This window comes from Mustela erminea, chromosome 2 (genome assembly GCF_009829155.1).
Source record: "Mustela erminea isolate mMusErm1 chromosome 2, mMusErm1.Pri, whole genome shotgun sequence".
Lineage (NCBI taxonomy): Eukaryota > Metazoa > Chordata > Mammalia > Carnivora > Mustelidae > Mustela > Mustela erminea.
Window position 1 is genome coordinate 24,501,430 of NC_045615.1, and position 17,595 is coordinate 24,519,024.

Genomic DNA, 17,595 nt, shown 5'->3' on the forward strand with positions numbered 1-17,595 from the left:
ACTGCCCTGGAATAAAACAAGCCTAATCTTGAAAACACAGAAGCAAAAGGGAAGAGTACTAAATAGTTATTACAGCATTATACATTCATATTTGTTCCAATCCGTTATCTTCCTAACACAGGTAAGTAGGCAGAAGAGGTGGAAGTATTTTTAAGGCCAAACTTACTTTTCATTCCATAAACTGATGGGCAACAGAAGTTGCAGTACAGAAATCTAAAACACCCCCATTAGAAATAACCATTTTTAAGAATGGAGTAGAGAAAAAGTATTGCATATCCACCTTTCAAAAATAACAAAGTTCTGAGTATAACCAGCAGCTTCCAAAGACCAAATATGCCTTATAGTTAGACATGCATTTACTAAAGAAATAGATTTGGTTAGACTGATTCTGCCACAATCCTCTTTTCAAACTGCCATTCAATTTTCACAAGATGTAACCCAAATCCATTCCAAAATTCAATTTTTGTTAATTATGTCTAAAATAAAACTGATCAAAATATAAATACTGACTTTGTAGTAAATTAATCTTTCATCACGAACAAATCTTTGTTCATCTATGAACAAAACTTTCATGTTCAAAACTTACAGCAAAATGCAACCTAGGCCAACTCAAAAGAGTAAGTAAGTACATAGGACATTTATTTCTCAAGTCCAAAAAAAGACAAAAATATCTTTAAAATGTTGAAGAGAAATGCAGACTTAGTTACACACATCCCAAGAAAAAACAATGTTTATATAATAAAACTTCCCCACTGGAACCCCCACAAAATACTTCCAAGCGACAATTATTTCCTTAGCACAAAAGTGGTACCGGTTCAGTTTCACAAAACCTGAAGCACCTACATTTACATAATTCCTCTTAAATTGAAAAATACAAAAAATTCTTTCATTTAGGTCAGAATTTTGTGCTTCTATCCATGGAAAAAACCATCATCAGTCTGAGTCAAGCACATGGCTCCAGCTTCAACGTCTAGTTCCCCAACCCACTCATAAGAATATATGCTTACAAAATAGGTATCTACTTACCAGGTTAAAGACAGTTTCTACAATATCCCTATTGGATACTTCTCCAACTTCAACCAACCCCGTCAACACGGCAAATTTCATTCTGATGCCCCTGATGGGGAGCCCTGGTTTCAGGGACAATGCACCCTCTTCAGCAGAGGTTTCTTCTTTCCCTCCACCTCCCCCGTCATCACCTGTTGGTGGCGGGGAAGGGACATTATTGTCTTCACTAGCCATTGCTAGCTAGTTCGCGAGAAAGGACAACTCAGAGTCACTACGGGACAGCAGTTGCAGCACTAGGAATAAGCACACACACGCAACACAACAGGAAAAGGGTCACTCTTCCAAGTTGTGGAGAAACCCCAAAAGCAGTTGATGGGGAAAGTCCTTGGAGTCGCCCTCCTCCTCTTGGAGAATATTTGTCCAATCTCTCTCCCCGAGGCTGACAACAACGCCAAACCCTATTGGAAGATTAGATAAATGTTAAATACGCTAGGTTTTGTTTTAGGGTTTCGTGGGGGGGAGAGGGAAATAGTTACTGTCTGTCAAATAAGTTGCTAAAGGGACCCTACTACCAGCCACCCGCTACCCTCCCTGGCTCAAAGAGGTAGGTTCTGAGTGAAGGCGGGTTCAAGAGGCCCCTGAACAGGTTCACTCCTCCCCCACACTCTCGCAGGTTCCAGGCGCAGGGCTACCTCTCCTCACAGGTGCACGGAAAGAGAAACTGTCGCTGGGAAATGAAGGGTCCGAGGAAAAGAGGGGGTCCCCAAGCTACCACATAAGTAGAAAGTTCCTCCTCACCCAGATACTCCGGACTCGTCCTCACCCCCCGCCAGGGAGCCGCGAGACGGAGGTGGCGGCGGAGATCCAGGGCAGGAAAAGGCGGGGGAAGGGGGCGGTGATTACTCTCAACGCTCGGCCCAGGGGGAGGAGTGGAGCACTCAAGCACCTGAGGTTCGACGGCGAGAGGAGGGGAGGTGTGTGTTGTGGCTAGGAGGGAGGAGAGGCCCGGCGGCGAAGGCGAGGAAGGGAGGGAGGAGAGAGGTCAGTGCACCTGGTCGCAGCCTCCAAGTTTCCCTAGTCCGCTCCCCGGGAGTCCGCGGCTGCACAGAACTCCATGGCTTCCTGGCCCACCCGACCCCTGCGCTGAGCCTTTGCAAAAACAGCCGCCCTGGCGCTATGGACACCCCGGCTGAGGCTGCCAGCGGTGGTGAGATTGCTACTACCACAGCTCGCTCCCCCACGGCTCGCACGAATGTCCCTGTACCCACTGAAGCTACTCCTCGCCGCCATGACAGCGCCGAGGGCTGCCGGGCGCGGCGTGCGCGTGCGCGAGCGCGCGGGACGGTGGGGCGGGCGCCCGCGAAGGCGGGGGTAACCGTGTGGCGGGGTGGGGAAGCGCGGGCTGCCTAGGGGGGCGCGAAAGGGCGGAGGTGCTAGGCGCGGGCTTGCAGGCGGGACTACGTGTGAGGGTGGGCACCCTAGCGGGAGCGTTGCCCAGATTACACCATGTGTCTCTCGGACCGGCAAGAAGAGACATTTCCTTCCAGGAGCCGACTCTCTCCACACACGCACACATAACACCTACCACCCCCCGACCTGGGAAGGTGTTTTGACAAGTGCTGAGGTGATTCTGAAGCTTCTTCCGTTGTTAAGTTACCGTAGGGTATCCTAGCGCGGAGAGAACCCGCCTCACGTTTCCAAGGTGTTTTCTTGGACTTGAAGAAGGACACCTGAGGGACTGCTACGACGAGCCAGAGAAGTGGCAGCGCTGGAGCCAGCGAGGCTGCTTTCCTTGTCTAAAGGGAGCAGAGAGTCCCCACCCCTGACTGCTTTCAGCTGCTGCCAGCCCGCGGCGCTCGGCGAAGACTTGGAGAGAGATTTCCACTGGGATGCCCCAGCAGCTGCCACCAATTGGAAGAGGGTGGGAGGGGGGACGTGTCCACGAGGAATGGGAAAGATTCCTTGCTTTGCAGCTGCCGCCCCACCAAACCTCTCCCACATTCTAAGGGAGGGAGGATTCCTGAGACAGTTGCTCCAAACAGCGTGGAGGCGGGGTTAATTTTGCCTGAATATCTCAGGGGTTTTTTCACTCTTGAAATTTTCCAATGTAAAAGTTAGGTTCGCCTCAGTCTCAGATCAGTTTAAAAGATAAGTTACCTTAGGACTGAAATCAGCACAGGTCATCGTAATGTGTCCTTCCCCTCCACCCCCACTATTAACAATAAAGTATGCCTCCTGATGCATTAGAGAAAAACGTATCCTTAAAGAAAATGGGTTTTCACCCTTATGTACCCTTTGAAGTCATAAGGCCTTAAAAAATAATGATGTTTAATATACTAGTAGTTCCCTAAAATGAAAGTGAAGCAAAAAGTGAGGTCAAATGAAATACCATGGAGGAGCCAGAAGAAAAAATATATTGGTTTGAGAAACGAAATAATTGCCTAGAGAAACGGTTACTTGAGATGGGGTTGAAAAGGAAACTGAATTTCAACTATCACATGGAAATTTGTGGAGGGAGGGAGGTAACATGAGAAAAGACAAGAAGCATCTTCGTACCTTCTTCAGAAAAACAGTACACCTTTTAAAAACACTAAAATGAATTTGACTTCACCAAATCGCATCTGGTTGCAAATGTTTGTTAAAGGCTTGTTTTATATAAGTGGATTTAAATATTCCAAAGGTGAGGCAGACATTTTTCTCATAATCTGAATTGGTGATTCATGTATTGCCAGGGTAAGGGGCAAGCCACATCAACGGCTTGCCTTTCCTTAAATCCCGAAAAACTAAACACCTCAGATTTAAATTTCAGACTGTGGGATGCTTGGGTGGCTCAGTATGCCTTCACCTGGTTGTGATCCTAGAGTCCTGGGATCAAGTTCCCCTTTGGGCTCCTTCCTCAATGGGGAGCCTGCTTTCTCCCTCTGCCTGCCTGCTGCTCCCCCTGCTTGTGCTCTAACAGATAAATAATTTAAATCTTTAAAAAAATAATTTAAAAGTTTTTATTTATTTATTTATTTATTTATTTCAGATTGCTAAATCAATAAGTCTGGAATAAGAGGGAGTGGGGTGTGCCTGAAGTAGAGAGACAAACTTCACTTGACCTTTAACACATATGTAGGGAAGGAGACAGAGAGGTACATTTGAGGTAGAGAAGCATTAATGAAAGGCTTCTATTATAGCATTTTGTCTCCCCAGATGTGGGCAAATAGTTGGGCAAATTGAGTATGTTAATATATCTGGCATATAATTGCTAGTAAAGTATTTGCTAAATAAATAAATGTCTGCCATTAAGAAGAAGCAGATGACAATGAACATGTCCTAGTAACAATGTGGTCACAGTTACTCAATCTAAATGACTGGGACTAAGGTTTGTTGCTGTCCTTGATTTGCCAGCTCACTGTTAACACTATTCTACTGTTGAAACAAAAGAGACATAAGGCAATTACCCAAATATTTCCCCAAAAAATTGTCAGCTATTTTTTATAGTTTTTCAGAATTATCCGCCTCCTGCTTTACTTTACCTCTGGTTACAGTATAATACCTGACAAAAAATGGGAGTTCAGAAGGAAGCATATGGAAGGCGGAAACTTCACTTCTAGCCACATTTAGAATAAAATAGCTGTGGATTATTGTTTAGGTCAAAAGAATAGTTCTTCAGGGTGAATTATCTATCCATCAACTATTAAGTTCTTTCATGGCACCATCCTGAACACTGTAGGTACTCAATACATATTATATAAGTTGAGTTGAAACTCTAAAGATAACTTGCTTTAATTTTTCTCACCTGAAAGTCCTTGCTTGAATCTATACACCTACTATCAGTTAGAGAGGGCAGGATCTTGGTATAAATGGCTATCTTAATACGAAAAGCAGTTTTACCAGTTGTTAAAACGTTTTTATATTTTTGGTACTATAATAGATGGTTTCTAGTCAAAAGATTTCATATAGGGCGCCTGGGTGGCTCAGTGGGTTAAGCCGCTGCCTTCGGCTCAGGTCATGATCTCAGGGTCTTGGGATCGAGTCCTGCATCGGGCTCTCTGCTCAGCGGGGAGCCTGCTTCCCTCTCTCTCTCTCTCTGCCTGCCTCTCCATCTACTTGTGATTTCTCTCTGTCAAATAAATAAATAAAATCTTTAAAAAAAAAAAAAAAGATTTCATATAAAGGTGAGTTTACAGGACTGCATTACTTGTATCCCTATATTATATGTTCAAATGCTATACAAAAAGGAAGAAAGTAGGGAAAAGGATTACCTCCTATAAAGCCAGGCTCAAGTTCTTTTTATCCTCATTGACTTTGTATTTCTTGTCTATCACCATCCTGACATAATTAAGGACTAAAATTATTCATAATTTTACTTGCCTTCAGCATTATGTTAAAAACCATAGCAGGACCAAAAAAAAAAAAAAAAAAAAAGAAACAGTAGATTCAGAACAGGAAGCCTGTGCATAACTCAGAGAAGCTCAAGCAAACAGAATGTAATTTCATGGTGAAATCAAGAAGATTATTGATCTATAAACCCTTTCCTATATACAAAGAAAATTTTGATAGCAAAGATACGATGGAATTTTCTTTCTACCAGAAAGGATACCCAACCTACCCAAATGTAACTTATTGGCATTTTGCTAGGGTATAGATGAAATGATAATTTAGGGGAAAGGTACCACCCACATGATTTGCTATGAGCCTGGATGTGTATCTCTGGATTTGGAGTTTCTTTAAATTGTTATTTCTCATCGCTTATGGTATGATAGACTGGAAATATATGGTCCTGGCTTGCAGCACCCTCCTTGTGATAAAATGAAACATTCATTAAATCTTACTAATGTAAAATAAATTTTTTATGTTAGTAGTCTTTATTAATGACATTTTTATTGGGCATTAGATTCTAGGAACAATTAAATTTAAAAGAAAAAGACATTACCTTCTCTAATAGTTGGAAACTCAAAAAAGTTTAAAAGTATTATTGACTGATTTTTTTTTTTAAGATTTTATCCATTTATTTGTCAGAGGGAGAGAGAGAGAGCACATGTACAGAGAGCAGCAGGCAGAGCTGGCAGGAGGAGAATCAAGCGCCCTGCTGAGCAGGACCCTAAGATCACTACCAGAGCTGAAGGCAGATGCTCAACTAACTGTGCGGCCCAGGCATACCTGATTAATTTCTTAATATCTAGAAGTTCAAAATGATCCACATCAACTTACTACATTTTGGGAATTCTTACATTCTTTTTTCCCTTGTGTATGTCACACAAGAGGTAGAGGCTTTGTAAAGGGCAACTCTACTTTCAGCAAGTATGCTAGCCAAGACATACTTTTTAAGACATAAAATATTAATGCAGTAGTTAGTGTATTTGGCATGGACATAGACTAGGTTGGTTGATTTGTCTTTTCTACTTTCCCATCTCTGTTTTGTTCGTAAGTAGTGTGTAAATAGGTTATCTCATTTGCAGTGTTCTCTTATGATAAGTTAACAGTTGTCATGTACTACAATAAAATGTACCACCACCCCATCCCACCTTTGCAATCTATTTAAGTGTATATCCCTAGAATAACTATTGGTATTGTTAGCTAAATTCTGAATTTTTGTTCAGTGAGGTCTCTGAGAGGTCAGTGTGTCCCCTGAAAGTAGCAGGTTACTGTTTAAGTCATCAAATAAAAGTGGGGGTGTTCACATAGGAAATGAGACACCAGGAGAATGACTTCAAGCAGATAGGAGAAGAAATTACTTTTTTCCAGTCCCCACTCTCTGGATTTGAACTTTTCATTTCCTCTTGGTACTCAAGCTGAGGGGAGAAAGATGACTTCTGTCATATGGAGGCATACTTGGAGCATTCCTTCTTGGAAGCCAAGCTAGGCGGAGAGGCTATATAGAGAAAAATCAAGGTCTTCCAGTCAACAGCCCCAGCTGAGTTCCCAGCCGAGTTCCCAGCCAACCACCAGAACCAACAGCCTACCATGGGAGTGAGCCATCTTGGATATTCCAGCCAGGTTGAATCCTCAGATGACTGCAGCACTGCCAACACCACATGGTTTAGAAGAGCACAGTTGGATCCAGTTAACCCACAAGAAATTATAAGAGATAATAAGTACTTGTCAATTTAAGCCACTGAGTTTCAGGGGTGTTTCTTACATGGCAATAGATAGAACAAAATCAGGTAAAAACATATTGTATAGTTTTGGGTTACTCTCCTGACCATATTACTTTTTTCTGTCCCCAGTATAAACTTTTATAAACTATTCCAGCCTAGTCACATCCATGTTGTAATTTGGAGTCCCCATAACCGGGCCCATATCTTAAAGAGGATGGTAGCAGAGGTCCTCAAGGGAAGGGGAATTATGTGGGATCACATTTAGAGTTATAAGGTCCACAAGAAATTTTCCAGGGAGGTTTTCTCTTGATTGCTGAAGAGTTAGATTTAATTTTATTCAAGAAAGCATCCATTTCCTTTAGACACCAAATTATTTTCTTTGCTGAGAAATGTGCAACCATGTGGGTAAGGCAAACATCTATTAAGAGAGGGGGGAAAGGGTTCAAGTCCACTAATAATTTTTAAAATGGGGGTGTCTGGATGGCTCACTCAGTTAAACATCTACCTTTGACTCAGGTTATGATCCCAGGTCCTAGGGATTGAGCCCCACATCAGGCTACTTGCTCAGCAGGGAGCCTGCTTCTCCCTCTCCTTCTGTCCACTCCCCTTGTGCTCTCCCCTTGTCGAATAAATAAATAAAAGTCTTTAAAATTTTTTTAAATGTTAATTAAGATAATAATGAGATAATATTTTTTACTTCTCATTGCAAATATTTATAGTACCCAGTGTTGGCAAAGGGGAAATGTGCACTCTCATTTGCTGCAAATGTAAGACATCACTGAGAGACAGTTTAGCAATATAAGCAATATACTGTTCTTGCACTGAGGAATGTATCCTAACCTGAATATAACCCGGTAGATCAGAGGCAGAGTTAAAATTGTGTTTATTTTAGTAGTATTTATAATTTCAAAAACTTAGAATCTACATATCTAACACAAAAAAACAGCTAGATAAATTATGGTTCTTCCACACAATGGAATTCTCTGTAGCCATTAAAAATAGCATTGGAGATAGTTAATAACCACAGAATATTTTCATGATACATTAAGTCAGGGGACTCTACTTTTTTGCGTCCTATACCACTGATGATGTGGTACTGATTAGGACCAAAAGATATTTAAAGCAATAAGAAATTCAATCAAAGAAATTAAGATTATTCAAAAAAAAAATGTGCTGAATGATCCTACATATTAAGCACCTCATTAGACCGTTAGGTAAAAGAAAAATCCAGTCCCTGCCTTGGGGAGTCTCAGTCTAGTCTTTGAGACTGACATTACAATACAGTATGTTAAACCTACAAAAACCTAAAAGAGAGACTTTCAAGAAAAATGTGATACCAAAGCTGAGTATTAAAGGATAAATAGGAATAAGCCAGATGAAAAAGTCAGGGAAGGTTATTCCACAATATGAAAAGTCTCTAGAGTGGTTGGACATTTTGGACTGAGAAGATAATTTAGTCCAATTGTCACTCTTAAATAATAGATTTTTTTCTTCTGGATAGAGCTATAGAGAAGCAATAAGCTTGCTTTATAAATAAATATTTAAAAACACATCCTACCACCCACACTTTGATCACACTCTCTTTATAGGTATTCTTTGTGTATGAGGAATCTACGTGTGGGTAACTCTCATCCCATGACATTAGATGGTATTGTGATTGCCTAAAATGTTATTACAGTGTTTATTGTCCCTGTACAAAGGGGGAAATAGAATTGACTCTGTGCTTACACAATAGGCAGCAGGAGGGCGATTGAATAGATTATGATACATTCTTGGTTTTATTATGAATGAAAACTAGGTTAGCATAACCAAGACTCCAATCCTAAATTACAGTTGTTACAGGAAAATGGTAAGTGTAGGAAAAGCAAGTAGATTGTTAATAAGAAGTTGACTAGAGATGAAGCTGGAGAGGTGGAATGGACCAAAGTAAACCAGGCCAAGGACTGGGCTCTACCATGAAGGGAACTTAATGCCTTCAGATTTCAAACTGTAAAGAGATAGGATTTTACCAGCTTCTTAAGAAAAATCACTACCCAGCTAGCTACCCAACTTCATTATATATATATATTTGGGTGGAATCATCCATTGTACAGCATTGGTGGGAGACAGTGTTTATATTACTTAAATAATTTGCATTTTAAAAGGTGCAAAATGGTATGGGATAATGAGATGATTAACATATTCATTAAATGAGGGTACATCATTTTAGGCTTTTGCCTCAAAATATTGAGAAACTGAAGATAAAGTTAAGATTCGTAGATTATCTCTCCGTAGATACCATGCTATCTGATGAGGAGCTATGGAAGTTTATAAATACTATTTAGCTGTTAAACAAATACTTGAATTGAAACATATTTGGAAGGTTGATGTTCCTGTGTGTGGCACACACTCCTAGGAAAATATATTGCTACTAGTAACCACATGAAAAATGAAATTGGACCCCTATCTTACATCACTCACAAAAATTAACTCAAAATGGATTAAAGACTTAAACATAAAACCCGATACTAAAAAAACACCTAAAAGAAAACAAAAGAAAACTCCTTGACATTGATCTTGGTGATGTATTTTTACCGAAAGCCCAAGCAGCCAAAGTAAAAGTCAACAAGCGGGATGACATCAAACTAAAAAGCATCCTTACACACACACACACAAATCAACAAAATGAATAAGCAAAGCTGAAGAATGAGAAAATATTTGCAAATCATATATTGTATAAGGGGTTAATATCCAAAATATATAAAGAACTCATATAGCTCAAAAACAACAACAAAACAATCTGATTTTAAAATGAGCAGACAAACAAAATAGACATTTTCCCCAAAAAGACATCAAAATGGCCAGTAGAGGGGTCCCTGGCTGGCTCAGTCGATAAAGCATGCGACTCTTGATCTCAGGGTTGTGAATTTGAGCCCCGTATTTGGTATAGAGATTACTTTAAAAAATCTCTTTTAAAAATGGCCAGTGAGGGGTGCCTGGGAGGCTCCGTGGGTTAAAGCCTCTGCCTTCAGCTCAGGTCATAATTCCAGGGTCCTGGGATAGAGCACTATATTGGGCTCTCTGCTTAGCAGGGAGCCTGCTTCCCTTCCTCTCTCTCTGCCTGCCTCTCTGCCTACTTGTGATCTCTGTCTGACAAATAAATAAATAAAATCTTTAAAAAAAAAAAAAGGCCGGGCGCCTGGGTGGCTCAGTGGATTAAGCCGCTGCCTTCGGCTCAGGTCATGATCTCAGTGTCCTGGGATCGAGCCCCGCATCGGGCTCTTTGCTCAGCGGGAGCCTGCTTCTCTCTCTCTCTCTGCCTGACTCTCCGCCTACTTGTGATTTCTCTCTCTGTCAAATAAATAAATAAAATCTTTAAAAAAAAAAAAAAGGCCAATGAATTCTGGCACACTGAAAAGAAATAAAAAATAAATAAATTTTTTAAAATGGCCAATAAGTCCATGAAAAGATGCTCAACATCATTAATAATCAGAGAAATGCAAATCAAAACTACCTCACACTTGTTAGCCTGACCACTATCAAGAAGCCAATGACAACAATGTTAGTGAGGATGTGGAGAAAAGAGATCTCTTATACACTATCAGTAGGAATGCAAATTAGTGCAGCCACTTTGGAAAACTATATGGAGGTTCCTTAAAAAATTTAAAGTAGAGCTACCATATAATCTGGCAATTCCTTATACTCATAAGTATATATCCAAAGGAAATTAAAACAGGGTATCAGAGAGATATCTGCACTTTCATTTCTACTGCAGCATTATTCATAATGGCCAAGATATGAAGCAAGTTCCTGTCAGTGGATCAATGGATATAGAAGATGTGATATACATATATAACGAAATATTACTTAGCCATGAAAATCCTGCCATTTGCAACAACAGGGATAGAACTGAAGGGCATTATGCTAAGTGAGCTACATCAGACAAAGAAAAATAGTGTATGATATCACCTATATGTGGGATACTTAAAAAAGCTGTACTCATAAAAACAGAGACTGAGATGGTGGTCACCGGGGACTGGAGGTAAGGGAGATGTTGTTTAAGAGTACAAACTTGCATCTGGTAGATAAATAAATCATAGAGTTCTAATGTACCACGTAATGGTTCTAGTCAATAATACTGTATTAGAAACTTCAAAATTGCAAGAGATTAGATCTTAATTGTTCTCAGCACAGAAAAAGAAATGGTAATTATGTGATGTGATAGAGATGTTAGTAAACACTACAATTATAATCATATTGCATATATGAATATATCAACAGGTTTTACATCTAAAACTTACATGATGGGAGCGCCTGGGTGGCTCAGTGGGTTAATCCTCTGCCTTCAGCTCAGGTCATGGTCTCAGAGTCCTGGGATCAAGTCCTGCATCTGGCTCTCTGCTCAGCAGGAAGCCTGCTTCCCCCTCTCTCTCTCTGCCTGCCTCTCTGCCTACTTGTGTTCATTCTCTCTCTCTGTGTGTCAAATAAATAAATAAAATCTTTTAAAAGTAAATAAATAAATAAAATTTACATATAATGTAAATAAAATTCACATATAATGTGAATTACATCTCAATTTTTATTTTATTATTTATTTATTTATTTATTTGACAGACAGAGATCACAAGCAGGCAGAGAGGCAGGCAGAGAGGCAGGCAGAGAGAGAGGAGGAAGCAGGCTCTCCGCTGAGCAGAGAGCCCGATGCGGAGCTCGATCCCAGAACCCTGAGATCATGACCTGAGCTGAAGGCAGAGGCTTAACCCACTGAGCCACCCAGGCGCCACTACATCTCAATTTTTAAAAAAGAAAAGCTTCCTGGAGAAAGTTACACATGCTTTGAATTTTAAAGGATAAAGGAGATAGTGTGACATGAAAAAAAAGGAGAAAAAGGTATCTAAACCAAGAGAGAAAAGTGTGCAAAGACCTTAAGGTCAGAAACAGCATGGGTTCCAATGCCTATGAGATATCAAGGGGAGACACCCAGTGAATATTTGCAACGGAAGTTGTAGATAGAAATGTGGCATCATCACTAGAATGAGAAAAATCACCAAGCAAAGTGTGTAAAGCTAGAAAGGGGTAACAACTACACACTATGGGGCTTATGGTGGGCCTAGAATAGGTTCTCAAAGTTTTCTGAGTCCTAACCACAAGGACCTGTGAATATATTACCTCATATGAAAAAAAGGACCTTGCAGCTGATTAAGGATCTTGAAGATCTATAGTCTTGGATTATAAAGGTGGGCCCACTGTAATCACACGGGTCCTTATAAGTGAAAGAGGGAGACAGAAAGGTTAGAGTCAGTGAGAGGTTTGAAGATGCTACACTGATGTCTTTGAAGACAGAGGAAGAGGCCACATACTGATGAATTCAGGCAGCCTCTAGAGCCTGGCAAAGGTGAGAAGGCAGATTCTCTCACCTGCAGTCTCCAGAAGGAATGCAGCCCTGCCAATACCTTGATTTAATCCAGTGAAACCCATTTTGAACTTCTGACCTCTGAACTATAATAAATCTGTGTTGTTTTAAACCACATAAAAAAAGGGGTGGGGAGGCACTTGGCTGGCTCAACTAGTTGGAAAAGCATGCAACTCTTGATCTCAGGGTCATGAGTTCAAGCCCCACACTGGATGTAGAGATTACATCAAAAATAATAAAAATCTTTAAAAGAAAGAAAGAAAGTTTGGGGGGCGCCTGGGTGGCTGAGTGGGTTAAGCCTCTGCCTTCGGCTCAGGTCATGATCTCAGGGTCCTGGGATCGAGCCCCGCGTCGGGCTCTCTGCTCAGCGGGGAGCCTGCTTCCCTCTCTCTCTCTCTCTCTGCCTGCCTCTCTGCCTACTTGTGATCTCTGTCTGTCAAATAAATAAATAAAATCTTTAAAGAAAAAAAAAAAAAGAAAGAAAGTTTGGGGGCGCCTGGGTGGCACAGTTGGTTAAGCAACCAACTCTTGGATTCATGACCACTGGGGCATGAGACAGAGCCCTGCATCCGCCTCCGCACTCAGTGCAGAGTCTGCTGAAGTTTCTTCCTCTCTCTCTGTCCCTCCGCACTGTGTAAATATGCACTCTCTCTTTCTCAAATAAATAAAATGTTTTCAAAAGGAAGGTGGGGATGGGAATATATAGAATTCTCGGAGCTGTGATTGCCTAATGCTCTGGTTCTTAACCTTGGCCATGTTTTATTTATTTTTTTTTAAAGATTTATTTATTCAAGGGCACCAGGGTGGCTTAGTTATTAAGTGTCTGCCTTCAGCTCAGGTCATGATCCCATGGTCCTGGAATCAAGCTCTGTGTCAAGCTCCCCGTTCAGCAGTGGAGTCTGTTTCTTCCTCTCCCTCTGCCCTTGCTCATGTGCACTCTTTCTTGCTCACTCTCTCTTTCTCTCTGAAATAAATAAAGATTTTATTTATTTTATTTATTTTAGGAGAAGAGGGGAAGAAAGAGAAGAAGAGGGAGAGAATAGCCAACAGATGCCCCACTGAATCCCATGACCCTGACATTATGACCTGAGTGAAACTAAGAGTTGGTTGTTTAACCAAGCCACCCAGGCACCCCAACCTTGCCCATGTTTTAGAATCACTCAAACCTTTTATGAATCTCAATCCCAAGCCAATTAAATTATAATTTAAAAAAAAATTTTTTTTTATTTATTTGACAGAGAGAGACACAAAGAGAGAGGGAACACAAGCAGGGGGAGTAGGAGAGGGAGAAGCAGGCTTCCCGTTGAGCAGGGAGCCCAATATGGGCCTTGATCCCAGGACCCTGGGATCATGACCTGAGCTGAAGGCAGCCACTTAACAACTGACCCACCCAGGTGCCCCTTAAATTATAATCTTGATTAGGACCCAGACATCAGCATTTTTTGCAGCTTCCTGTGTAATTCCAATGTGGAGCCAAAGTTTATAACCACTGAACTAATTAATTTTTTACTTCATAATACTCTTTTGATGAAATATATAATAAAGAGTTTGATGTTAATTAAAATAAATTGTATAAATATCTTAGTATCACTCATTTAAATTATTTCTATATTAAATGCAATGGTCTTATAAATCAGAAAGTAGAATAATTGAGAATTCGTGTAAAGAAAAGAAAGTAATGTTTGCTAGATTTCATGTTAAAGCAACACAGAAATAGTGACAACTCCAAAATAGTTTCTTTTTTTCCTTTTTCTTTTCTTAAAGATTGTATTTATTTATTTGACAAAGAGAAAGAAAGTACAAGCAGGGGAACAGCAGAGGGAGAGGAAGAAGTAGGCTCCCCACTGACTTGGGAGCCTGATACAGGGCTGGATCCCACGACCCCAGGATCATGACATGAGTCAAAGGCAGATGCTTAACTGAATGAGCCACCCAGGCGCCCCCAGTTTCTTTTTTTAAAAAAAGATTTTTTTTAAAGCAATCTCTATACCCAGTGTGGGGGTCAAACTTAAAACCATGAGATCAAGAGTCACACACTCCACCAAATGAACCAGCGAGGCATCCCCAAAATAATCTATTTCTAGAACAAAATGTGGTTAGTAAATGAAAAATTACCATTTAGGAAATGTACTCTAACTTTCAGGATCTAAATGAGATTAATGGAAGTTCTATAATCAGCAACTGTGGAAGAAATAGCAGGAGGAAGCAATTGCACTACTTCAGCGATCTGAAGGGACACCTGTACCCCAATCTTTATGGCAGCAATGTCTACAATGTCCAAACTATGGACATTGGAAAGAGACCAGATGTCCATCAGCAGATAAATGGATCAGGAATATGTGGATATATACATAATGAAATACTACTCAGCCATCAAAAGGAACAAAATCTTACTGTTTGCATTGGCATGGATGGAACTAGAGGGTGTTATGCTAAGCAAAGTAAGTCAAGCAGAGAAAGACAATTATCATATGATCTTACGGTATGGGGAATTTAAAAAACAAAACAGATCTCACTAGTATGTAGAATTTAAGAAACAACATTGGGGAAGAGAGGAAAAAATAAAACAAGACAAAATCAGAGAGGAAGACAAACCACAAGAGATTCTTAATCAGAGGAAACAAATGGAGGGTTGCTGGAGTGGAGGGGGTGAGGAGATGGAGGGGCTGGATGCTGGACATTAAGGAGGGCAGATGACATAATGAGTACTGGGTGTTATGTAAGACTGATGAAAAAAATTTCATTTGTTCATTTGTTTTGTTTCTTAAATTCCACATGTGAATGAACTCATAAGGTACTTGTCTTACTCTAAATCATTTCACTTGGTTTTATAGCCTCTAGGTTCATCCATGCTGTTGTAAACAGCAGGATTTCATTCTTTTTTATGGCTGAGTAATGTTCTTTGTTTTTTTAAGATTTAATTTATTTATTTATTTGACAGATAGAGATCACAAGCAGGCAGAGAGGCAGAGAGAAAGAGAGGAGGAAGCAGGCTCCCCGCTGAGCAGAGAGCCCAATGCGGGGCTCAATCCCAGGACCCCAAGATCATGACCTGAGCCGAAGGCAGAGGCTTAACCCACTGAGCCACCCAGGACACTGGGGTCATGACCAGAGCCAAAGGCAGAGGCTTTAACCTACTGAGCCATCCAGGCGTCCCTGAGTAATATTCTATTGTGTGTGTATCAGATCTTCTTTATCCATTCATCTGCGGGTGTACACTTGAGTTACTTCCATATTTTGGTTATTGTGAATAATGATGCAATAAACATAAGGTTTTATATATGTCTTCAAAAAAAAAAAAGGGTAGAAATAGCTGGAGGAAATTATGTTGTATAATAAAATTAGAAGTCTTTATTCCTCTACTAAACCCAATTTCTATTAACGGAAGTTTGTTAGACAGTTTAACTTTGTGTTTAAGCTTTAGAAGAACAAAATGTGTTTTGCTTATATCAATTTTAACCAGTTGAGAAAAATCTAATATAGAAAGTAGCACATAGCAGTGCTGATCTAGTTCAAGTTCCATGAGTCATAGCTGTAGAAACTTAGAAGGCAAAAAAAAAAAAAAAAAACTTCAAATTATTGAAGGCCTGGAAAAATGAGGTAAGACTAACTTAAGTGGAAACAAGTTTGGTAAGCCTCCCCAGACTATAATACATACTTATTTCAGCATTTCTGTTTTGTTCTTTACAGATGGATGAGAATTAAGAATAGAATATAATTTTCCTTTTTTTCAATTCTCCCTGAACCATTGTTAACCAAGGTGGTGGTGTACAAAGTGAACAGAACAAATGAGCAATTTTTTTTTTAGGTTCCCAAATATTTGACTGCTAGGAAACCAAAGGGAGTGCAATTTTTGTACTATTAAATTAATTCTGAATTGTGATAAATCAGACAAGTTCGGTAAATCTTAACTTTTCAGTTAAAAAAAATGAAAGAGCAGAGCCACATCTTCTCAGTTTTCAATTTCAAATCCAGAGATTAGTATGGCTGGCTATGTGTGAAGAACGGATGGTAGCCAAGCAAAAATAAAAGCAAAGAGATAATTTAGAATAACAAATAGCCTAAGAAAAATGGAGCCTGAGAAGACAAAGAAAAAGACTCAAGCTATATTTCAAAAATCGAACCAATAGGATTTGCTGATATACTGTATGTGAGGGAGTAAAGATGAGGAAAAGGGTGCAGTGAAAAATGCCATTTAGATTTTTGACTTGAGCAATTGTTGGATAAGCTATTAACTGAGGTGGAAATAACTGGTGTTGAGCTAGGGAAAGAGTTGGCAGTGACATCAAGGATTTAATTCACTCACTTGTTTATGGCTGGGCTCCTGAAGGCGTTTGTGTGTGTGTGTGTGTGTGTGTGTGTGTGTGTGTGTGTGTGTGTCTGTCTATCTGTCTATTTCCCCCCCCCCCCCGCTCTGAAATGGGTGGTGAAGAGGAGACCCAAGGCCAGGCCTAGGGCTCTTTGAAATGAAGGGGTGGTGGGTAGAAGAGAAGGAACTAGCAAAGGAGATTGAAAAAGGGAAGCCAGTGAGGTACATGGAAATTAGGAGCAGGCAGTCACTGAAGCCAAGGGAGGAAAGCAATTCAAGAAGGAGGAAAATGATTTGGATATGATTGTGCTTACTCATGGCCCTGGTTAATATGGTATCGACTAATGGAAAATTATGAGACATATCTGCACTTGTGGCTACACCTATGAAAGAACATGCATTTATGTCACAGCAACATTCAGTACGTTTAGTTCTCCCCTCCCTTCTTTCCCCACAAATTTTCCATTATCTGTCATAAAATTGATGACAGATCTTACTAATTTCTCTCTTCTATACGAAATAACACTGAAGGGTCTTACAGACTTAAAAAGTAATGTACATTAATTGTAGAAAGGTTAGAAAATGTAGAAAAGTTGAAAAATGGGGGAAAAAAAACCCCACACATAATTTCCACACCCAAAGATACCATCTCTAACATTTGGTGTAGGTGAGTATTCGAACTAAATAAATGTTACAAAATTGAGCTCACGTTAAATATAGTGCTTGTAATCTGTTTTTTTTTAAACTTAGAAATATATTATTAACAACTTTTCATGTCACCAAATAGTGTTTTAAGCATC

At 40.1% G+C, this 17,595-nt stretch overlaps 1 protein-coding gene across 3 annotated transcripts in view; it reads right to left on the reverse strand.

The window, feature by feature from the left end:
• The window catches only part of LRBA (LPS responsive beige-like anchor protein), a 731,121-nt gene extending 728,789 nt beyond the window's left edge, over nt 1-2,332 (reverse strand). For all 3 annotated transcript variants that reach the window (XM_032332488.1, XM_032332486.1, XM_032332485.1), the window contains exons 1-2: nt 1,807-2,332; nt 1,027-1,466 (exon numbers count right to left, since the gene is read on the reverse strand). In XM_032332488.1, the coding sequence (XP_032188379.1) occupies nt 1,027-1,242 (216 nt within the window). In that variant the 5' untranslated portion in view covers nt 1,243-1,466; nt 1,807-2,332. The remainder of the gene's footprint in view (nt 1-1,026; nt 1,467-1,806) is intronic.
• Nucleotides 2,333-17,595: the final 15,263 nt, after the last annotated feature.